The sequence below is a fragment of the Nerophis lumbriciformis genome, linkage group LG05 (genome assembly GCF_033978685.3).
Source record: "Nerophis lumbriciformis linkage group LG05, RoL_Nlum_v2.1, whole genome shotgun sequence".
Lineage (NCBI taxonomy): Eukaryota > Metazoa > Chordata > Actinopteri > Syngnathiformes > Syngnathidae > Nerophis > Nerophis lumbriciformis.
The window spans coordinates 19,659,796-19,684,531 of record NC_084552.2 but is presented as its reverse complement, the minus strand read 5'-3'; the positions used below and the strand labels follow the sequence as shown (position 1 = coordinate 19,684,531).

Sequence of the window (24,736 nt, the reverse complement as noted above, 5' to 3'; positions counted from 1 at the left end):
GAAATTTCAAGTGTCGGGAATGTGATTGATTGGACCACGCTTTAACGTGTGTGGTCTCACTAACAAGTCATGTTGTCAACAGGGAGGTCAAGGGGGTTGTGACCTTCGCTCTCTGAAGCCTCATGTCACCATTTGGAAGCTAACCTGTTGTCATAGCAGTTTGTTTGTTTTTTTTATGTATCCCATCTCGTTTTTCACTACAGGGTCTGGCGTTTTCCTGCTCACGTCGTCTGAAAGTGAGCAGATCAGCTTCCTGTTTGATTGCATTGTCCGAGAAATCTCCCCCACCAGGGTTCCGTTTGGACTGTTGCCAGTCCTGCCAGGTCAGTACAAGGCCTTATACAAACCCTGTTTCCATATGAGTTGGGAAATTGTGTTAGATGTAAATATAAACGGAATACAATGATTTGCAAATCCTTTTCAACCCATATTCAATTGAATGCACTACAAAGACGAGATATTTGATGTTCAAACTCATACACTTTGTTTTTTTTTCGCAAATAATAATTAACTTAGAATTTCATGGCTGCAACACGCGCCAAAGTAGTTGGGAAAGGGCATGTTCACCACTGTGTTACATCACTTTTTCTTTTAACAACACTCATGAAAAGATTGGGAACTGAGGAAACTAACTGTTAAAGCTTTGAAAGTGGAATTCTTTCCCATTCTTGTTTTATGTAGAGCTTCAGTCGTTCAACAGTCCGGGGTCTCCGCTGTCGTATTTTACGCTTCATAATACGCCACACATGACAGGTCTGGACTGCAGGCGGTCCCGGAAAGTATCCGCACTCTTTTTTTTACGAAGCCACGCTGTTGTAACACGTGCTGAATGTGGCTTGGCATTGTCATGCTGAAATAAGCAGGGGCGTCCATGAAAAAGACGGCGCTTAGATAGCAGCATATGTTAATCCAAAACCTGTATGTACCTTTTCAGCATTAATGATGCCTTCACAGATGTGTAAGTTATCCATGCCTTGGGCACTAATGCACCCCCATACCATCACAGATGCTGGCTTTTGAACTTTGCGTCAATAACAGTCTGGGTGGTTCGCTTCCCCTTTGGTCCGGATGACACGATGTCGAATATTTCCAAAAACAATTTGAAATGTGGACTCGTCAGACCACAGAACACTTTTCCACTTTGCATCAGTCCATCTTAGATGATATCGGGCCCAGAGAAGCCGGCGGCGTTTCTGGATTTTGTTGATAAATGGCTTTTGCTTTGCATAGTAGAGCTTTAACTTGCATTTACAGATGTAGCGACGAACTGTATTTAGTGACAGTGGTTTTCTGAAGTGTTCCTGAGCCCATGTGGTGATATCCTTTAGAGATTGATGTCGGTTTTTGATACAGTGCCGTCTGAGGGATCGAAGGTCACGGTCATTCAATGTTGGTTTCCGGCCATGCCGCTTACGTGGAGTGATTTCTCCAGATTCTCTGAACCTTATGATATTATGGACCGTAGATGTTGAAATCCCTTAATTTCTTGCAATTGCACTTTGAGAAATGTTGTTCTTAAACTGTTTGACTATTTGCTCACGCAGTTGTGGACAAAGGGGTGTACCTCGCCCCATGCTTTCTTGTGAAAGACTGAGCATTTTTTGGAAGCTGTTTTTATACCCAATCATGGCACCCACCTGTTCCCAATTAGCCTGCACACCTGTGGGATGTTCCAAATAAGTGTTTGATGAGCATTCCTCAACTTTGAGTATTTATTGCCACCTTTCCCAACTTCTTTGTCACGTGTTGCTGGCATCAAATTCTAAAGTTAATGATTATTTGCAAAAAAAAAAATGCTTATCAATTTGAACATCAAATATGTTGTCTTTGTAGCATATTCAACTGAATATGGGTTGAAAATGATTTGCAAATCATTGTACTCCGTTTATATTTACATTTAACACAATTTCCCAACTCATATGGAAACGGGGTTTGTACATTCATAGACTGTTTGGACACCATACTTCCCAGAACACCACCCTTTATGGCAGAGCATCGACTTGTGTAATTGGCTAATCCTCGGTGGCAATTAGAGTGGCGGGCTAAAATTGATATCAATCATTTATGAATATGATGTGAAACTACAGTGGAATCTCTCCAAGAAACTTATTTTAAACTGCTGAATTCCGCACAATTTTTCCCATAATGGAAATGATCTTCTGCATGATCAATTTGTGACCAATCTTAAGCATACATTATATCTTACTATAACAATATTAAAATTTTCAAGTGTAAAAATAAGATAACCACTGGAAAAATCAATAACACACTCAGAGACAAATATAGACAAAATCATACTTTTCCCAAGTGTTAAAACTAACACATATGGGAACTTACGTCTTTGAATCACCCACGTATAACTTATGATTCATCCTTCAACATTTGTAGGCTGAATTTTTGCCTCTTTTTAGAACTTGGTTGACTGTTTTTTGTCTACCTCTTACATCATTCTAACGCTAGCTAACATACAGACGAGAAAACAAAATATGCAACGCTGTGATTTTTTTTTTTGGCAAGCGAACATATCCTGTTCCATTGGGCATGAAACAAGTTTAAACTCAAAATTAAGTACTCATTTTTGTACAAACTCAGTTTTGTAAAAAAAAATTCACTTTTTGGTAGATAATTATTTTGCCCATATGGAACATGTTTCAGATTATTGTTTTTTTCCGTGTGAACAGTGCAATTCCGATTTTTTTAAATCTGACCCAGGCTTCTTTTTTGTGTGGTCATAAATCCGAGGCGACTTCAACATGAGCGCTAAGGTCGCGTTTATCTGACTTACACGCAGTTAAAACAGTGAAGCAGCTAACGTCAATGTCCGACTACTCTTGGCTTAGATTCCTCACCCACAAGGTACTCGGAACAGACGTTGTAGCAAATACCCCATCTTTTCTCATTCTGTCCAGTTTTACCACCGCCTCCATTTTGCACGGGGGTGCCCAACCACCCTCGCGGGGACTTGCTCCAAGAGTCTAATTATTGTCAAAGAATAAATAGAAGTGAGGGTCCACACTAGCTGAGCAGACAAAAGCCTCCTAAATCACCAGAGGTATTTTTTTAACATCATCCGTACGCATTCTGCCAACCCTCCCCAAGACTCCCGATTCGATATGCCACTGACCACACAATGCCTCTTAATAAAATAATATAAAATGAAACAAACATATACATGGACAAATAAAACTACTTCAAAATAAATTTAAATTTTTTTTTTAAATAAATTATTTTACCAAGCTTTGCATAAATTGTATACATTTGCGTGCGTGCGTTTGTGTAAGTACAATATGTGTGTATATATTAGTGTATGCATATGTATGTATGCATATATGTATGTATGTATATATATATATATATACACACATGCATACACACATGTATGTATATGTGTATACGTTTGTATATATGTATGTATTAATGTATGTACATATGTACAAATACTATTAATGTACTTTAATTATTTTTTTTAAATTTTCTTAGCAAATTGTACAATTCAAATAAACATCAAATAGTTGAATTGTTAAGTAGTTCATTGTTAATAGTTTAGTTTTTAAGGACTATAAGTCGACGTTTTTTTCATAGTTTGGCCGTGGGTGCGACGTATACTCCGGAGCGACTTATGTGTGAAATTATTAACATCCATCCATCCATCCATTTCCTACCGCTTATTCCCTTTGGGGTCGCGGGGGGCGCTGGAGCCTATCTCAGCTACAATCGGGCGGAAGGCGGGGTACACCCTGGACAAGTCGCCACCTCATCGCAGGGCCAACACAGATAGACAGACAACATTCACACTCACATCCACACACTGGGGCCAATTTAGTGTTGCCAATCAACTTATCCCCAGGTGCATGTCTTTGGAAGTGGGAGGAAGCCGGAGTACCCGGAGGGAACCCACGCAGTCACGGGGAGGACATGCAAACTCCACACAGAAAGATCCCGAGCCCGGGATTGAACCCAAGACTACTCATGACCTTCGTATTGTGAGGCAGATGCACTAACACCTCTGCCACCGTTATTAACATATTACTGTAAAATATCAAATAATATTATTTATCTCATTCGCGTGAGCGACGAAGCAAATGTCCGCAATCGTCACACACACGTCAGCAATCGTCACTCACACGCCAACCAATAACAATATGGCGGGGGCGGGTCATGGCAGAAGTGCATTGTGGGTTTTGGAATGCTAACTACTATATGCTATACGCTACTGCCGGAACTATTAAAATGGATCACAAACAATCGCGGTAACTTATAAAAACTGAGAAGGACTGAACTAAAATGGCACCGAAAAGGAAATCATATACTGCAGATTACAAGCTGGACGTAGTGAAATATGCACCAGAAAACGGCGATCGAGCAGCAGAAAGAATGGACGCTAGCGGGGCATACCAGGAGCGACACCGAGCAGGAAGATTTCATGGGATTTAGCGATCGGGAGTGACAGATTGTTTGGTAAACGTATAGCATGTTCTATATGTTATAGTTATTTGAATGACTATAACATATAGAACATATAGAACTCCACACCAAACAAGAATGACAAACACATTTTGGGAGAACATCCGCACAGTAACACAACATAAACACAACAAAACAAATACCTAGAATCCCATGCAGCCCTAACTCTTCCGGGCTGCAATATACAGCCCAGCTACCACCAAGCCCCCCCCCCCCCTCCTATCCCCCTCTCCGTGCATCGGTTGAGGCGGGCGAGGTTGGGGGGGCGGGGTTTGGTGGTAGCGGGGGTGTATATTGCAGCATGGAAGAGTTAGGGCTGCATTGGATTCTGGGTATTTGTTTTGTTGTGCTTATGTTGTGTTACTGTGCGGATGTTCTCCCAAAATGTGCTTATCATTCTTGTTTGGTGTGGATTCACAGTGTGGAGCATATTTCTAACAGTGTTAAAGTTATTTATACGGGCACCGTCAGTGTAACCTGTATTGCTGTTGGCCAAGTATGCATTGCATTCACGTGCGTGTGCGTGCTGAAGCCGCACATTTTATGTAACTGGGCCAGCATTCGCTGGACTGGGTGAAAAGCGGACGTGACAATTTTTGAGAGGGGCACTGAAATTTGAGAGTCTCCCAGGAGGGTTGGCAAGTATGAGAATAAACGGTGAATGCGGTGTTACCGCGGCACCAGCGCTGAATATAATCGGCGGGCCAGCTCTAGTGTTAATTTGATATCGCCTCAAGGGCCAAGTGAAATTACACGGCGGGCCATATTTGGCCCGCGGGCCAGAGTTTGACACCCATGCAATACAGCAACATGTATTTAATTGTACTAAAAGCGAGATAGTGTATGGTTGTGGTTATAGTTATAGTGTTTGTTTATTTCGAACATGCATACAATTACAATATGGCATATTTCCAGTTTCTCATTACAGCATGTACGAGGAGTAGGAGGAATCAGAGTTTATTTAATCCTACCCCTTTTCGTATCATAGCAATTTCTCACATATTTGTTTGTACTCAATCTGTAACACAACCGTGAATAAATAAATAAATGAGTAAATAAACAGACAAATTGGTAAGTAAATAATGATTAAATGCATAAATAAAGTTCTCACAAATAGCTAAATAATAAATAGTTTTCATTATGAGATGATATAATATAATTTTTAATTGATAAAATGTACAATGCAGCTTGAAATCCAAGTAATAATACATGTAATGGGACAAACTGAGTCAAAAACAATATAATTTAAATGATCAATTTCCATTTATTGGAATTTCAAAGATAGTGGATCAAGTTTCTTGATACTTAAATGTCAAAATACTGCCCTCTACTTCTGAACAGCCGACTTCTTGTACTGTATTACCTTGCTCACCACTAATACCGCACAGCCACCTTAGATGGTGATGGCGGCGCGCGCAGTCGCAGCGGCCAGGAGCTCCTACAGCCTTCATCTTTAAAGTACAATTGGCCCATAACATGACAACAAAAATCCCGTGAATAAGACAATAATCAATGTTACATTGTTAAAAAAAACATTGCGATATATTTTCATATTGATATATTTGTTCCCAGCCCTATGTAGTACAAATAGTATTACAGTACAAACACAATATACTGTATATAATAGGACATTTTATAATTGTAACATATTTATAAATAGTAATATCAAAAAATACAATGTCTTATGATAAAATGTAAATACATGAAAATAAAGTAAAACAAAATACATGTGGCACAAGTTCTCTGCATTTGAAATATTTAATCCAAAGGTTACTCCGACTCTACTTGTACAGTAGCACTATTAATAAACCTTGCACAAACGTCCCATGTGACCCTTTACATTAGCCTGTCCAAGGACAATGCTAAAACCGTGTCTTAAACACAAGGTGTTTTTGTGTTGATTCAACCTATATTGTGTGTATCAATTGCATGTCAAGGTTATTAGTATGTGGGGTAGTCATTATTCAGAAAATGTACTGTAATAGCTTTGACACAAAACAATCCCAATATCAATACTTTATCTGTATTTTTGTATATCTTGTGTAGTGCAAGTGATCAACAGTTTGACATTTACGGAGCATGACACAAAGCTGACACAAAAATCAGAAAGTAATTTTAAAAATGCACGGATAAATGAACACAATACATACTGTATGCAGATTATTGGGTCACTTTTGTTAAAGCAAATGTGTGGCATTCGACTAAAGATGTGACTTTGGAGACCTATTTTTTATCTCTATTTTTGTTTTTAATATATTTTAAAGTAGCCAACGAGCTAATATACAGATGAATCAACTTTTGTTACAGAAGTTATTTTTCCTATTGGACTCATTATGGAAAAGCTTCTGGTCAGTCTGAGCCACACATGCTACATGAAGCCCCCTAATAGCTAACAATTCAAATATATATTACACAATTTTTTTTTCTTCCTTTTTTTGCCTGAAATGCCTCATCTAGTTTTAGTCATTTTACATGAACTAGAAAGTAGCCTCTTGACCTATCAAACGAGCTTCATGATGTTTTTAATTTTGTTCTTAAAATGTTGTTTTTGTCAGAATCATTGTATACATCAGGGTTGTTCAACTGGCATCCTGGGGCCCAATCCGGCCCGGGAATGACACAAGTCCGACCCCCAAGTTCAGGTAGAAAAAGTTGGAAACACAACAGATAAAAAAGGGCTGTCATGCACAGTAGTTGATCTTTGACTAGCTATTTGGCAGTAGGTCTTTAAAGGGGAACATGATCACAATGGTTAAAACCATTAAAAATCAGTTCCCAGTGGCTTATTTTATTTTTCGAAGTTTTTTTCAAAATTTTACCCATCACGCAATATCCCTAAAAAAAAGCTTCAAAGTGCCTGATTTTAACCATCGTTTTATACACCCGTCCATTTTCCTGTGACGTCACATAGTGATGCCGATACAAACATGGCGGATAGAACAGCAAGTTTATAGCGACATTAGCTCGGATTCAGACTCGGATTTCAGCGGCTTAAGCGATTCAACAGATTACGCATGTATTGAAATGGATGGTTGTAGTGTGGAGGCAGGTAGCGAAAATGAAATTGAAGAAGAAACTGAAGCTATTGAGCCATATCGGTTTGAACCGTATGCAAGCGAAACCGACGAAAACGACACGACAGCCAGCGACACGGGAGAAAGCATGGACGAATTCGGCGATCGCCTTCTAACCAACGATTGGTATGTGTTTGTTTGGCATTAAAGGAAACTAACAACTATGAACTAGGTTTACAGCATAAGAAATACATTTGGCAACAACATGCACTTTGAGAGTGCAGACAGCCCAGTTTTCATCAATTAATATATTCTGTAGACATACCCTCATCCGCTCTCTTTTCCTGGGGGTCTGGCGGCAGATTTCTTTGACTTTATCGTTGGAAATGCATCTGCTTTGAGTGTCGCAGGTATTCACACATTCTTGTGTGAAGTTGTATTCTGTCGTAGCATAGCTTTCGTCTGTAAAGTGTGCGGAACAATCGTCCAATTTCTTGCCACTTTTGCATCTTTGGGCCACTGGTGCAACTTGAATCCGTCCCTGTTTGTGTTGTTACACCCTCCGACAACACACCGATGAGGCATGATGTCTCCAAGGTACGGAAAACAGTCGAAAAAATGGAAAATAACAGAGCTGATTTGACTCGGTGTTTGTAATGTGTTTGAGAAAATGGCGAATTGCTTCGTGACGTCATCGCTCCGAGGGCGAATAATAGAAAGGCGTTTAATTTGCCAAAATTCACCCATTTAGAGTTCGGAAATCGGTTAAAAAAATATAAGGTCTTTTTTCTGCAACATCAAGGTATATATTGACGCTTACATAGGTCTGGTGATAATGTTCCCCTTTAAAAACAGCAGAGTCCCAAGACATGGATAACTTACACATCTGTGAAGGCACCATTAATGCTAAAAGGTACATACAGGTTTTAGAACAACATATGCTGCCATCTATGCGCCGTCTTATTTCAGCAAGACAATGCCTAGCCACATTCAGCATGTGTTACAACAGCGTGGCTTCGTAAAAAAAGGGGGCGGGTACTTTCCTGGCCCGCCTGCAGTCCAGACCTGTCTCCCATCAAAAATGTGTGGCGCATTATGAAGCGTAAAATACGACAGCGGAGACCCCGCACTGTTGAACGACTAAAGCTCTACATAAAACAAGAATGGGAGAGAATACCACTTTCAAAGCTTCAACAATTAGTTTCCTCAGTTCCCAATAGTTTATTGAGTGTTGTTAAAAGAAAAGGTGATGTAACACAGTGGTGAACATGCCCTTTCCCAACTACTTTGGCACGTGTTGCAGCCATGAAATTCTAAGTTAATTATTATTTGCAAAAAAAAAAAAAGTTTATGAGTTTGAACATCAAATATCTTGTCTTTGTAGTGCATTCAATTGAATATGGGTTGAAAAGGATTTGCAAATCATTGTATTCCGTTTATATTTACATCTAGCACAATTTCCCAAGTCATATGGAAACGGAGTTTGTATATATATGTGTGTATATATATATATATATGTATGTATGTATGTATGTATGTATGTATGTGTGTGTGTGTGTGTGTGTGTGTGTGTGTGTGTATATATATGTGTATATATATATATGTATATATATATATATATATATATATATATATACATACACACATACACACGTACGGCCCCTGCTCCTTAGCTTTCAGAAATGTGCCAGTGTCCCACACCTAAAAAAAAATAGCCCAGTCCTACATCATTGTCAGGAACTAGGAAGTTGCATGCAAGCGAACAAAAGCCTAGCCATTTTTTTTTTACTTTTGTCGTCTTCCCACCAGAAACATGTAGTCTGTCTAATCTCAACAGTTTATGTCATCTTCCACGAACCAGGAAGTAGTCTGCCAGCTAAATTAGAGTATAATACATCCGGGCCCTCATATTTCAGCAAACATTTCACTACATCTTTTTAGAGGACAAAATGAATAATGATACTTTAATACAATATACAGTAAAGTAGTCAGTGTTCAGCTTGTATAACAGTGTAAAGCAGGGGTCTCAAACTTAAATTTCTCAAATGTAGTCATGTGGTTAAAACATGAACATTTATTGCAGCCCAGCCTTTCTCCAAAGTGATTACATACATCTTGCTTGTGATGGTCATTACACAATGACTGCAGCCTTAAGACAGGAGGTCGTGTCATCAGGTGGGTACCAGCACTTACTGGGTGTTTCCAACCCTTAACCATAAGACCTTCCTGCTGGTGGGTGAGAAGTGGTGGCCAGCCACTACTCACTGCCTCCCTGAGTTTTGTACCGCGGTTTTCCTCGCTTGCTGTCAGTCCCACTGCTGTCAGCAACTCCCAGTCTGACTGGGCTGGGAATCTCCTACACCCGCTATCATTCGAGTCCAACCATGTCTGCCATCCCTTTTCTCTGCAGTCCTGCTACAGATCTCTATAGTGCTCAAATGTTCTCGCGGAGGCCTCTTCAGACCCTTCCTCCCATGGTACAATAAGCCCTACAAGAATAGTCTTGTTTTCTTCAGTAAGGAACAGGACTGTGTATGGACGTAAAGATGTAGTCTTTAGGTCTATCCTTAGATCCCACGCTTGGGTTGACTGCAGAAGACTTGCCTGCTCTGCTACCTCCTTAAAAAATGTGATCGTAGGTGTATGGCGGGCCGCCCAAGGGTTGATGGTTCTGGGTTCTTGCCTGCTCCAGAATCTCAGCAAGAATGTCTCGCACTTCATCGTGGCACAATCTTTGTCTGCCATAAGACAGAGCAATGTTGCATCTTGTCATAGACCCGTTTTTCCCACAGAGCTTGCACATTGATTCACCTCTTATGCCCCATCTGTGCAGGTCCACATGAGTTGTTTGGGTGTCTAATATTCCCAGAAAAAAAGTGATACATGTCTGTCAGTTTGAAAACACAGCAAACCGCCACAAGTTAACATGGCTACGCAGTTAATGATGGCATGTCTCCGTGGTGAGCCGAGTAGTACACACAAAAATCTCATTTAAATAAGCCGGTCAGCACCAATTTTTTAATTGTCTTCGTAGATCACACGCAACACACCCACTAATAGAACACACAATTTTATAGTTTGCACACGCTGTTTAGTGTGTGGTATTTGGATCCTGTTAAATCAGGCCGTTTTGTACCTTTTTTATCAGGTTTCAGTTTCTCCCTCTCCCACCTGTTTTTTTTATAGTTGCCCTGGTGTTGGCCTTTCTCTAGAGTATGGTACTTCAAATCTTTCTTTTCCTAGGTTTTTTGCATGATTTAAATGAGAGTATTCACTTTCTGCTCAGCTGTTCCCGCTTGCGCAGTGTTTCCCAAAAAGTAGGTCCCGACTCACCTTGGGGTCGTGAGCCGCAGGGGAGATTTTCGTTATTTGTCTCTAGTATTCATGTTAGAACGATACACAAGCCTGCAGCTAGGTCGCAGCAGTGCTCAATCCAATTAACAGGCTTCCTGTCTACCCTGTAGAACAGGGGTCTCAAACTCAATTTACCTGTGGGCCACTGGATGCAGAAACTGGGTGAGGCTGGGCCGCAAGAAAAGATTTCTTAAAAAATATATAACATGCACTTTTTAATGAATTCACCTTCTTTGAATGGCTTTCCCGCCCTAGCAACCATCTCACTCACCATGTAGCTAGCTTTGACTGCTGCATCGCTCTTTTCGCTTGCTTTCTTGAAGAAATCTTGTTGCCTCAGTAGACTGGTTTTAAAATGTGCAACCCGGTTCACTCTCTCATCTCCCTGGTATTTTGCATACTCCTCAGCATGTCTAGTTGTATAATGACGTTCCAAATTTGTATTTCTTGTGCACCGCAACTTTCTATGTGCAAATAAGACACATAAAAGAAAGGGCATCTCTATCCTCCTTCAAAACCGCAATAAAAGTACACCTCCAGGCAACTTCCACCCGAAACTAACACCCTCCCCCTTAATAATCAAATGTAAATAATCAAATGTAGATACTTTTTCTTATGCTTTCCTCTCTCTCTCTCTCTCTCTCTCTCTACTTGCTGTACATATCCTACCAAGTCAGACCTTCACTGTTTCAATGTCCATTTCTCTGTTCTCAATTGTTGACTGAAGTGATGATAACGACCAAACCTACCCCCCCCGATGATGATTATCTTGTGTGATGACTATATTATGATGATAGTATATATCTGTATCATGAATCAATTTAAGTGGACCCCGACTTAAACAAGTTGAAAAACTTATTTGGGTGTTACCATTTAGTGGTCAATTGTATGGAATATGTACTTCACTGTGCAACCTACAAATAAAAGTCTCAATCAATCAATCAATCAATCAATCAATCAATCAATCGGGGTGCCCCTGTGCTCAACAAAGAAATATTGCATCTCCCACTTTTACTGGAATTGTCTTTGCTCATCACTAACCTTTCTCTTCACTGCAGGCTTTGAAAAATACATGTTTGGGGTTGTGGAATATATTTGTATCTAGCCGATGCACGCAGAATAATGTTATTTCCGCAATGTGTGTCGTTCCGCTTTTCCTCCCGACAGCAACACGGCGGTCGGGAGGAAAAAAGTGCAAAAAAGTGACGGCTCCCGGAATGTTATCCGGCGTCATATAAAAATATATGTAGTGTGAGGTAATGCAAATTAAACAATAAAAAACAACGGTTTGAATTGGTCCAGGTTATCAGGTGATCGCGGTCGGTGGGGGGGTGTATCAGCGCTGGGGTCCAGTGCACCACCGTTTTGTATTGTCGCTCGGTCCTTCGGCGGAGTGCTTTGGAAGCTACCGGACCGCTTGTCTTCCCGGCCCGGACTGTTTACAGCAGCGCCGGGAGGAGCGAGCAGGCGGGCGAGCGAGGGAGGGAGGGAGGAAGAGCGTGTGCGGGTGTAGTGGAAAAGCGGCAAAATGTCTCTGGCGCTGGGGTCCAGTGCACCACCGTTTTGTATTGTCGCTCGGTCCTTCGGCGGAGTGCTTTGGAAGCTACCGGACCGCTTGTCTTCCCGGCCCGGACTGTTTACAGCAGCGCCGGGAGGAGCGAGCAGGCGGGCGAGCGAGGGAGGAAGAGCGTGTGCGGGTGTAGTGGAAAAGCGGCAAAATGTCTCTCTGCTTGCATCAGTTCTGTGGGCAGGTCGGCGAATCATGAGTCAGCCCGTAACAGCTTCCCCAGCGGCAGATCTCGGTGTGTGTCAGTTCGCGAACGACACAAGCCCTCAGCACCCAATGAACGACGCGCACAGTGACTGAACGAGAGCCTCAATGTGACATCCTCCTCCGCGACACAGTCAGTTCTCTGTGTCAGTAGGTTCGCGAGTCCTGTTGTTAAATATGTTTTATTGCACTTGTTAAGGTGTTTGAGCTTATTGGAGTTCTTTGGGCGTGCACATAAACGACACTTTCATCGAGTCTGATGATCAACGTCCTCTTGCACGAGGAAACTTTTATTCTTCTTCTCTGAACACATACAACACACAACACCAGAGCGCCCCAACTGGAGAACATGCGCCACAACATTCAACCTCCACAACAAGCCACACAGAGTAAGAGCGCAGATCAATCTCAACACCCCCACTCGCTATTAGCTCACTGTCTTGGTTGTTTCAACTTTTCAGCATTTTCTGCGTAATCAAGTTTTGGTTCACAAGGAGTTTCTCTTGGTTTACAATTTTCCATATCAAACCTTTGTAAAACCTTTTTCACATATCTCTTGTGACATTTTGACTAGTCCATTTGTTTGTTCAAAGTCTATTCCTAAGAAATGTTTTAGGATTCCCAAATCCTTCATTTTGAATCTCTGAGTTAACATTCTTTTTACATCCTGCATTGATTTTTCACTTGTAGCAGCTAAAATAAGGTCATCTACCCAAATAATAAGTATTACCTTTTGACCATATTTTTCTCTTGTGTACACACAATGATCTGCTTCATTTTGCACAAAGTCATTTTCACATAAATGGGTGTGTAACACTGTATTCCAGTTTCTGCCCGACTGTTTGAGTCCATACAATGATTTGTTCAGTTTACATACCAGTTTTTCACCAGTGTTAGAGTTTTTCTCGTATCCTTGTGGTTGTTCTAAATAGATTTCACAGTCTATGGGTGCGTGCAGATACGCGGTCTTCACGTCCATCTGATGTAAGATTAGGTCCTCCTGTGCCGCCTTCTGCATGAGAATTCTTACACTTAACATGTCAGCTGTCGGTGAAAACGTCTCTTCGTAATCAGTTCCTACTTTCTGGTCGTATCCTTTGGCAACAAATCTCGCCTTATATTTATTAGATCCATCTGTGTCTGTTTTGAGTGCATAAACCCACTTTGCTTTTAAAGCTCGCTTACCTGGTGGTAAGTCAGTCAACTGGAATGTGTCATTTTCCACTAGTGAGTTCATCTCCTCATCCATGGCGTTTTTCCAGTGCATTGACTTGGATGATAACACGGCTTCCTGATAAGTTTCTGGAATGTCACATACTGCTCGATAACAGAAATCAACGCATGTTTGTAATCTGTCCAATGAATCATCAGTCTCAAAATCTTGTAAATAAACTGGCTTTTGTTTTATCCTGAATGGATTCTTTCTGATTTCTGTTTCGGCATTTACCGCTGACTGTTCCACATCTTCCTGCTCATTTAAATCCTCAGTTCTGTTTTCAGGTTGAACTCTGTCCTCATCCTTCTGGTCACTGTCACAGACTGCATTGTCTCTGTTGCCAATGTCATGTCCTGCGTATGGCTCCAAAGTTTGTGTCTCTCTCTCTACACTTGTTTTGGTTGCGAATCTCACCAATCTGATCTTTTGGACCTTTTCCATTTCTGGATAATATACAAGGAAGGCTGGGCTGTTTTTATCATATCCTATGAAAATGCCCTGCTCACTTCTGGAGTCTAGTTTTCCTTTTTCTTGTTTGTAACTAAAACATGTAGACCCAAACTTTTGCATTTGTGACACATTTGGTACTTTTCCTGTAAGTAACTCATATGCTGTTTTCTTTGTCCGTCTATTGTAACACCTGTTTCTAACATGAGCTGCTGTTTGAATGGCATAGTTCCACAAATAGTTTGGTAGTTTGCTTTCTGTCAGTAAGCATCTAGCCATGTCAAACAGTGTTCGCTATTCTCTCTCTGCTGTGCCATTTTGGTGTGGGGAATAAGGCGCTGACGTCTCATGTCTTATTTTGTTCTTTGTTAGTAACATTTGGAACTCTCTGTTTGTAAACTCAGTGCCGTTGTCTGAACGTATACACTTCACATCTCCATAGGGTGCTACATCTGCTAAGAACTTTTCTGTTGCAGCTACTGCATCACTTTTTGACTTAAGAAAATATACTAATACAGCACCTGAATAGTCATCTGTGAAACATTGTGCGTATTTGTGTCCTTCTATGCTTTCAGTTTTCATTGGCCCTGCTAGGTCTGTATGGATTAACTCCAGGGGTTTATTTGCTTTAGCATCTAGCTCCCTATTTCTCGTTTGGGTAAACTTGCCTTTTGTACATATTTCACACATCGGATCTGGCTTAACTACATTTCCCTTAATTACCATACCTTTGACCACAGTTTGGAGTTTGATTACATCATCATAGTTGCAGTGCCCTAGAATCTCGTGCCATGTTTGTACGTCATGACAAACTTTACACTGATCTTCATTTGCATCAACAGTTGGTAGATAATATAGCTTCTCATTTTCGTTTATGTTAAATCTGTTACCATCTTTAGTGATCATGTGGCTCTCTCCTTTCTTGAACGTTATGGTTGCTCCTCCGTCGGCTGCTCTCGCCACTGAAAAGATGTTGTGGGGATATGAGGGCATGTACAGAGCATTTCGTAGTTGTGCCCTGTGCTGTCGTCCATCGCTGTCCACTAGATGTATCGTTGCTGTTCCTCTTCCTTGGGCCATTCCACTGCATCTTGTCCCATCAGCTAGTTCCACTGAATGAGTCTCTGGTTGAAAAGTGTTGTCAAAGCTTGTAAAGTTATTTACATCATTTACAATGTGGGATGTCGCTCCTGCATCCACCATAATGCCTTTCATCTTTATTTTGGGTGCTGACTCACTTTCTTCTTGTGCTGCTTTGAAGAGGTAATCATTGGATTGTTCATCCGTAACCTTTCTGACATTGTCTCGTTTATCTTTCTTTTTGCATATGGTTTCTTGGTGTGTGTTGCTCTTACAAAAGTTGCACCACACTTTTCGGATACACATTCTTGCTCTGTGTCCTTTTAATCCACATTTGAAACATGTCAGATCTCCATCTTCACTTCTACTTTTATTGCTGCTGGTGTACTTCTTCTGGATATTTCCATCCTGTTTTGTGAACGTTTTCATCACATTGTCTGTTGGCTCAGCAGTACTAATTTTCTCTGACTCTTCGTAAATACGTAATCTTCTTTTGAAATCTGTAAATGTCACATTGTCTTCATTTTGCGTTACATGTACAGCTAATGGCTTGTAAGAGTCAGGTAGGCCTCCAAGAATCATGGCTATGATCAGACTATCACTGAGAGTCTCACCGGCATCACGAAGTGCTGTAATCAGGTTTTCTGCTCTGATGATGTAGTCCGTAGTTGACTCTCTGTCTGCTTTCCGTAGTTTTGTCAAGGACGTGTACAGGTTGATTATTCGTGGCTTGCTTTTTCCTGAGTAATGGTCCCTCAGTATTTTCAGTGCTTTCCTGCCATCGTATGCAGCATCATGTCTTATTAAAGACAAGCTTTTATCATCGATCAACCTGATGAGCTCTGCATAGCAGTCTGGATTCTTTATTCTGTCCGCTGCTGCTTGCTCTTATCCTACTGGTTCATTTAGAACAGTGTCTTTCAACTTTAAAATATGTAAGTGTCCCAAAAATCTTGCTTCCCAAAGGTCATACTTGCTTTCGGATCCATCAAAGTATAGTTGCGTTGATACTGCTCCAGTGGTACGAGCCGCCATATTTGTTTAAGCTCCGCACTTTAGCGCTATGCTATGCTAATTAGCTCAAACTTTACCGCGGTTACTTCTTCTTTGAGGGTACACGCTACTTTATTGGCTAAAGTCACTTTTATGCTCCGTGTAATACTTCACGTTTGCAATACCTTTATCCTTGGTCAAGCAGTTCTCCTCTGTTAGCTCAAGTCCACACCTGCAAACTTTCTTGGCTTCTCTGTCCGTGCGTCGACTCAACGCTACCTCGCCTTGTTCGCTTGAGTTGGCTGGAATCTCTGGGGTTCCTGGGCCCATAACCTGTTAAGGTGTTTGAGCTTCGTGGAGTTCTTTGGGCGTGCACATAAACGACACTTTCATCGAGTCTGATGATCAACGTCCTCTTGCACGAGGAAACTTTTATTCTTCTTCTCTGAACACATACAACACACAACACCAGAGCGCCCCAACTGGAGAACATGCGCCACAACATTCAACCTCCACAACAAACCACACAGAGTAAGAGCGCAGATCAATCTCAACAGCACTGAAATGAAAATAAGAAATAAATAAAAGTGGGAAATAAAAAAAATAGTTATTGCCTACTAAAATGCTTGCAATCAACAGTTAAATAAATAGGCCTCGTTTGTTTAGTGCAAAAACAAATATTAAATTAAGAAACCCTTTACAAATGCCAACATAAAAACTAAATGTTCTGTAGCAAAGAAAATGTAAACTTAAATATGCAAACAAAAAGAAAATAAATACCTTCAAAATTAAACAAATAAATTAAGAGCCAGAAATGCCAACATAAAAACTAAATGTTCTGTAGCCTACGTTTAAAAATATAACAAAGAAAATATTAACTTAAATGTGCAAACAAAAAGAAAATAAATAGGCTACCTTAAATAAAACTAAACAAATATTAAACCAAGTGCCAGAAAAGCCAACATTAAAACTAAAATTTCTGTAGCTTACATTTAAAAATATAAAAATGGAAATCTCAACTTAAATATGCAATAAAAAAGAAAATAAATAGCTTAAATAATATAAAAATCAAGATCAATAATAGCCTATGTATATGTACATACATTAGTTATTATTTTTATTTTAAATCTTCTCAAACAGCCTGCCCTACACTTTATGCGCCAGTTCCACTCATACCAGCATGGTCGCGGCGGAGCTCAACTGAACTGAGAAAGGAACGAATCAGTTCATGAAGTGATTCGGTTCAGTACGTTCACTCAAAAGATTCGTTCGTTCGAACGAATCGTTCGCGAACGACACAACATTAACCGTGATTGGTAGAGTCTTTCAGCTCTGCACACAACGCTGTCAAGGGCCGTTCATTTAAAACTCGCAGGCTGCAAGAACATTAAACTTTCATAATAAGGTGGGGGCCGCAAAATAACATCTCGCGGACCGCATGTTTGAGACCCCTGCTGTAGAAGGAATAAGTCCCCTGCTGTAGAAGGAATAAGTACACAGGAACATGTAATAAGTACACAGGAACATGCTCTGTACGCACATGCGTACAGAGCTAATAGAAGCGGAGAGATGTAAACATTTGTTACAGGATTGAAAAGAAAAAAAAAAGTCGTCCTCAGAGGCAAGGAAAACAAGTAACAATAACCAAAATAAAAAGACCCCAGCCTTTGAATTCAGCGTAACTATAGGAGATTAAAACGTGACGATATGTATCGTTTATAGAAAAAGGGTTTAGCTGTCTCTGGGGCAGAAAACAAAAGGTTTCGTTTTTTTAGTTAATTTTTTTAATAGTCAGATTCAGCTCCAAGGGATGGATTTAGTTATATATATGCTTTGTGCGCACTACAAACTGAAAGCTAGCAAACAGAGATGGCCTTGGCGCACCCCACGCCAGCATTGCCACTCGCCCGCTCAGAGTTCCACAAACTGCCAATCATAAATGCAAAGACGCGACAGAAAAGCTACCCGGATACACTAGATTACCTGCCCCTGCATAAAGGTGTCACGACCGCAGCCCATAGATAAAACAATAAAGCTAAATGATTCATACTCTTGACATCTGCTTAATCATGCAGAGCTTCTCAGACACATTTGATTATATTTACCATATTTCAACTTTTATAATTCTTCTGTTTAGTTTTTATTAATGGAAACATGTTCAAACAATATTTAAAAGCTCATGTGTCGGTCATACATGGAAAGTTATATAAGACTTGAAAGTGCATTTGCGAAAGTGCAAGTGACCCTGCCAAATGAAAAACAAATCCTTGTCCAATAGGGGTTTAAAAAAAAATATTTTCAGATTCATCGCGAATAATTGTAACGATTCATAATCGATTAAAAAAAATATATTTTATTCAGAAAAATGTTATTTTTTTTCCCCAATCTGTCCTGTCCAGACACTCAGGTAAATCATATTGTTGATGTAGACCTATATCTTCTGTACGGATTTACTTTAGAAAAAGGAAGTGTTGGATACTTCTCTTGTTGTCTTATCTGTATTTGACTTTATTAAATGTTTGGGTAAAATTTTATGAAACAATGGAGGGATGTAGTTAATCATAGAATTGGAATACAATGTTATTTTAAAAAGTATAGAGTTTGAATCGAGAATTGCTTTGAATCGAGTATAGATTCTGAATGGAATCGTTACCCCCCAAGACTCGAAACGAATCGAATCGTGTTGTGCCGAAAGATTCACAGTCCTATTGTCCAGTCATATACCTTATAATAGTAGTTTTCTTAAAAGTCATGAATTATGGGCCCCATAGTGCGACACTGACAGTAAGACCTGGGGTCCTCATTCTTTGCCAAGTTGGTCATAATGGAACCCAGCCCTCAAACAGAATACGTTCTCCATTAACTGAATATAGTTTCTGTTCATACAGTTCTTTAATGATCTCTGACAGTAATTGAATAGCCAGTTCAGGCAAATGTAGATCTTTTTAGGCGCAGTTAAAGATACTAAATTGTGCACCTTTGTCGAGCAATGCTGTCATAGCTAAACCACTTAGATTACTCTGCATTAGGGCCGTCTTTCCCATTACACTGGCAACAGCAGCTGCAGCTCAAAATATAACTCAGGGACTTGTCGATCTTTGTGTTATTTGAGAGAAGTGAATGGGTGCATTTTTTTTTTTGTGGTGTCGATCTGAGTTTGGAGCCGTTTTTCTGATCTGATCATTTGGTTCCCTGCTGTAGCGATCAGTTCATGTTCCTGTGTTTCTCGTGGCAGCCAATAGTTCAGTGGCCCTCCTTTACATATGAGAAACCATGATTACAATTTGGTTGGCTCCGTTCGAGACATTATGGGAAGCCATATAGTTTCTCTCCTTTCTCGCCATATAGTTTCTCTCCATCGACTGGTGGCTGAAGTTGTCATTTCTTGGTTCCAATATTTGTGAGGTCTTCGATTTTGGCTGTCATTTCCTTAATTGGATTTATCTTGTCTTTAGGCGCTGAACTGTTTTGCTCTTGCAGTGTAATAGACACCAACTCGACACCATGCGCATGTACTGGGGACTGGTCGACAGAAAGACCCTATTATCTTATCTTTCCTTCGCACTAGTGATTCTCATTATATTGTTTATTTATTTGGTTTCAGGTTTTTTTGGTCCCCTTTGATCCCTTAGTTTATTTGTTTACAGACATTATTGTAGCAGTAAAAAATATTCAGTTTTTTCTATATCTAAAGAGTGATATCCAACTTTTTACTCTCTTACACAATTGGAAGTAGAATAGGTTTTTTAGGTAAATGATTCCCTCTGGTGTTCACTGGATGGAACTGATGAGTGTGTTGACTTGACATGCTCTGGCAACAGGAGGGCGTCTTGGTGAATATGTTGCAGAATTAATGCTTTGTGTAATCTTTTTCCTCAGCTCTTCATAGCCAGTGATAGCTTTGTCAGCATCTCAGCGTTGGTGGTATATGATCCAACAATAGGTGGCACTGGCTCCACTAGGTCGTTTGTGAACGCTCTACAACGTAGCAGAGTGGAACTGACAGGCAGGATTAAAGGGGTCCGATTATGCAAAAAACAACTTTTCTTAGCTGCTGGTACCTTTTTTTGTAGACCTGGGATCTGCATAAGTCCCAAAAACTTAAAATCAAACCATGGAGGCATGGCGGAAATATTTATAAAACAATCTTTACCTTTTTCCAAATGTGGTCCAAACCACCCATTTGGAGACTTTAGTGATGTATTTTGCCTATTTGTCTGTAGATATTTCCATATATGGTAGAGGTTTACCCAAAGAGCTTAGTGCAGGTCCACCATTTTGATCCAGTTGCAGTCCAAACCCCTTTTCTCTATCCTGTAGAGTCTGCAGACTCAATATGGAAGCGCTAAAAACTACAACATGGCTGACGGGGTGGAGACGCAGTAAAAGGGAGCTTGGTCTGGAGGAGCGCTTTGGCACATAAATATGCCCGCCCACAAAACGGCGCATTCTGAAGAGTTTGTGAGAAAGCAGCTTGAATATGGCCTGTTAAACAAAATCTATGCAAAATTTGGACCAAAGAACCACCGTTTACACGTTATGTAGCCCACAAGGAAGTGTTTTAAATATAGGGGGAAAAAAATCACAATATTTTTAGGCTGACTTCTTCACTATCTTGTTGGGATGTTTGGTTTGTTACATCGCCGTCTGCTTCCATGGGTTGCATTCCTACATCTGACAAGTGCAGTAAAAGTGTTCTTTACAATATCATCAAAGGTGTCTTTTAAAATCGTCAACTCTTTAATTCCTGTGTCTTTCGAATCAAGTAAATGTGTACTGGGCTTGAATGAATTGACAAAGCAAAATGTTGGTTGAAATATAATTTTATTCCACATTTGATTCCCCATGAACCGGGAAGTAACCTATATATGTTAACAAACAGCAGGACCAGGATGAAATAGCAATAGCTCGCTCTATTACATACAAAAAAGATTATAAAATTACATAGATCTAGATTTTTTTTAACTTTTGTTAGAGACGTAAATTTTGGAATATAAACTTGACACAAAGGATTTTGACTTCAGAAAAAAGTGGTCCCGTCCGCCAAATCATAACACCTTATGTCATATTCCAAAAAACAAAGTATCGACTAACAATACAATACAATACTTTACATTTTTCCCCCAACTTGTTTAACCTGACTTCCCCCCTTGTTGACAGATCCTGGCACCAGTCAGACCAACTTTGAGGAAAAGTTGAACCACGAGACGCAAGAACTGGAGAAGCGACTTAGCATGCTCTCCAATCAGAACAGCATGGGTACAATGTTATATGGTACACTTATATTGTATATATTTAAACACCTTAATGGTTCTTTTTTTTAACAGTGTACTCCACGTTCAGCAGAGACGACCGCAGCATATCGGGTTCATCCGACAACTCAGACACCAGCCAATTGGATAGCAGCATTTCCAGTCGTTTGGCCATTTGGACTGAACTGCCAATGGCTTACCATCCTAAAGTGGCGAGCGTGGAGAAGCTGTCTGCTAACCAGGGTGATGGACATAACCTGGATGCCAAAGCCCCGAGACAGCTGCAGGAAATTGGTCGGCAGAGCTCCTCGGATAGCGGAATCGCCACTGGGAGCCATATCTCGTATTCTGGAAGTTTATCCTCATACACGGGGAGTCTAGACATCTGTGAGGACTTTGGTTCAGTTTTTAGCCTGCCACCCCACTTGGCTCAAGATCTGAGTCCTTGTTGTTGCGCCAAAGGTCCAGAAGGCGAGTACAAGGTACCCACATCACTCAGGTATCTGTATGACACCCCGAGAAATCTGATCCAGGGGGAAGGTGGTCAAACGGTGGACACCAATCACCAAAGTCACCTGACAGAGTCCTTAAAAGGGGTTATTTCAAAAACACCACTAGTGTGCTCGCATAGGTCTTCTGGAGAGAGAGGCATGAAGCGGAATGACGCTGAGTCCTGTCACTTGTTCAGCTCTCTTACATCCAAAACGATAGTGACCATTTGTGCAACATGCGGTGGGTTTCAGGTAAGGTTGTCGTAGTACAATTTCCATAGTATATGGAAATGAAAATGTTTCTCTATTCTGTGTCCATGTTTTTGTTAATATTCCTTATGGTGTTTCAACAAGAAGCGATCAGGTTTTAATTATTTGTATGTTTGTATTTTAACCTTTCACAGGGGACACCACCCCCCATAATCAACCTTGCCAGCGGGTCAATGTTGCCTGCTGTACCAGGTAGGCCACAATGATGACCTGTAATAAACAAACACATTGCATGCATTTTTTTCCTGTATGGATGTGTGATTGTTTGAACTTTGGACTCCGCCCATGTGGGACCTGGGACCCAATGCCAAAAAATCACAATGAAGGCAGCTCAACGTGATATTTCCCAATCCAGCAGATCGGAATGTTGAGAAATTATCACCGCCCAGTTCGGACAGGCCGTCAAGTGAGGGATCGCCAATGCCTAAAAAGGGGCGAGAGAAACTAGCTAGCCTCTTCAACGAACTCCTGCGCTACCCCAAGGAATGGAAACCCAACCAACGGAACTTGTATGAAGTCATGGTCCCCGCACCGTTATACCCACACCTAATAACCCTACCGCCTGGCAATTGTGCTTCGACAGTCATTTACGAAGACTGCTTTAAGTGCCAGAGGGCACGCTGTCATCCGCCCCGAAAGGGCCCGCCTCTTGGATTAAAATGGAATGGTAAAATATTCAGCGAAGTGCAAAGTTTTTTGACTGGGCTGCAACTGAAAAGAAGTTCAGAAGATGAAGATGCTAAAAAGTTGCCCGGATCCCAGATGGTGTTTGGTGGTCAAAACCCAGATGAAGACCAGAATGGTCAGGCATTGCACCGTGAAGGTAAGGTCCTCTTTCGTCTTTTCCAACTGGACCTTGGACCTTTTTTCCTCCTTACTCCATTTAATTCTTTCTTTTCCTCCGTTTCCATCTTTGTTCTCTGGGGCAGATCATTTGTCTCTGACGAGACACTCACAAAGTTCATTTTTGTAGTAATAAAAAGGGGCGCTGCACTAAACGCTTGTTTAGTGTGGCTGAAACGGGGCTTAATTAAGAATAATAAATTAACTATTGTGACGCTCATCACGACTGGTGTTTTTCTTCCCTCTTACCAGTCAATGGGCCTTGTGTCAAAGAGGAGGGTCGGAGAGCTGATCCTGCCTATGAAATCATGGGGAGAAACTCTGAGGTATTTCCGTCTTCCAAGTTTGATTAAATTACAATATTATTTTATGCGCAGACCACAAGCTTCAATTTTAGTTGTCTGTTAACATTTTTTGTTTGTTACAACATGAGGGATTAAAATGGGCACAAATTCTGTCTGTGCAATTTTGGCAACGTTCCAACATTTTTTGGGGCAGAGACCTGGTCACAAATTTAGCCGTCTTGCATTCATATTTTACAAGTTTGTTACAATTACTGAGGAACTAACTTGAGCCAAAATACTTATTGTTTGACAAAGTTCTGACATTTTTTGCACACATCTTTATGTGACCTGTAAGCGTAGGTTAATTGTAAAATAATTAAAACAATACAATTATATCGTCCTGTAATACCCAAACTTTTTTGTCTTGCAGAGGGACGAAAACAATAAGTACAAGCTGATGGTCAACTGCGGTCCGCAAATGTTGCTGCAAGAATCTGAAGGTAAGTGATACAAAGTAGGTCAATGTGTTAGTTTAAAGGGTGCTAATAACAAAAAGAAAGTAAATTCATCATTTTGTAAGGCGCTAACTGCCACAAGGTCAAACAATTAATCTGTCACAGTTTAATTGTATCCGGATCATGTTCAAATGTTGAGTGTTTGTAACATTAATTCAGATATTTCATATTACAAAGACAACTAATTTTAAAGTGATACTAATAAAACTGCGACCTGTATTCTGCGTACAATTTCCATCCATTCATCTTCTTCCGCTTATCCGGTTCGGGTCGCAAGGGCCGCAGTCTCAATGGCAAAATATTTTTCCAGCTGAGCATGCCCAGAACATCTCATTAGGGGGAGAGGCATTCAGACTATACGCCCGAGTCATCTAAACTTCTCGATGCGAAGGAGCAGCGACTTTCGTCTTAGCTCCTCCCGGCACAATGACCTCCCCCAGTCTCTTAGAGTGAGTCCAACCACCGAAAGGAGAAAACTCGTTTCCGCTGCTTATATTTATATCTTGTTATCTTTTGTCACTACCCAAAGCTCATGACCATAGGTAACTTGCCTGTTAATCTTGCGCTCTCGCTTTACCCCACTCGTGAAAAAGATTGAGATATTTTAACTTCTCTATCTGAGGCAAGACCTCGCTCCCAACCCAAAAGAGGCAATCCACCTTTTTCCGACTAAGACCATGTCTACACTAAGTCGTTTAACCCCTTAAACGAATAATTATTTAGCCAAAGCCTCGTTTCAGCC

At 40.7% G+C, this 24,736-nt stretch overlaps 1 protein-coding gene across 2 annotated transcripts in view; it reads left to right on the top strand.

The window, feature by feature from the left end:
- The window catches only part of LOC133606816 (protein Dok-7-like), a 59,890-nt gene that overhangs the window by 5,791 nt on the left and 29,363 nt on the right, over positions 1 to 24,736 (top strand). For both annotated transcript variants that reach the window (XM_061961161.2, XM_061961162.2), the window contains exons 5-11: positions 204 to 323; positions 21,500 to 21,598; positions 21,667 to 22,334; positions 22,487 to 22,544; positions 22,708 to 23,175; positions 23,448 to 23,521; positions 23,910 to 23,979. In XM_061961161.2, coding sequence (XP_061817145.2) covers positions 204 to 323; positions 21,500 to 21,598; positions 21,667 to 22,334; positions 22,487 to 22,544; positions 22,708 to 23,175; positions 23,448 to 23,521; positions 23,910 to 23,979 — 1,557 coding nt within the window. The remainder of the gene's footprint in view (positions 1 to 203; positions 324 to 21,499; positions 21,599 to 21,666; positions 22,335 to 22,486; positions 22,545 to 22,707; positions 23,176 to 23,447; positions 23,522 to 23,909; positions 23,980 to 24,736) is intronic.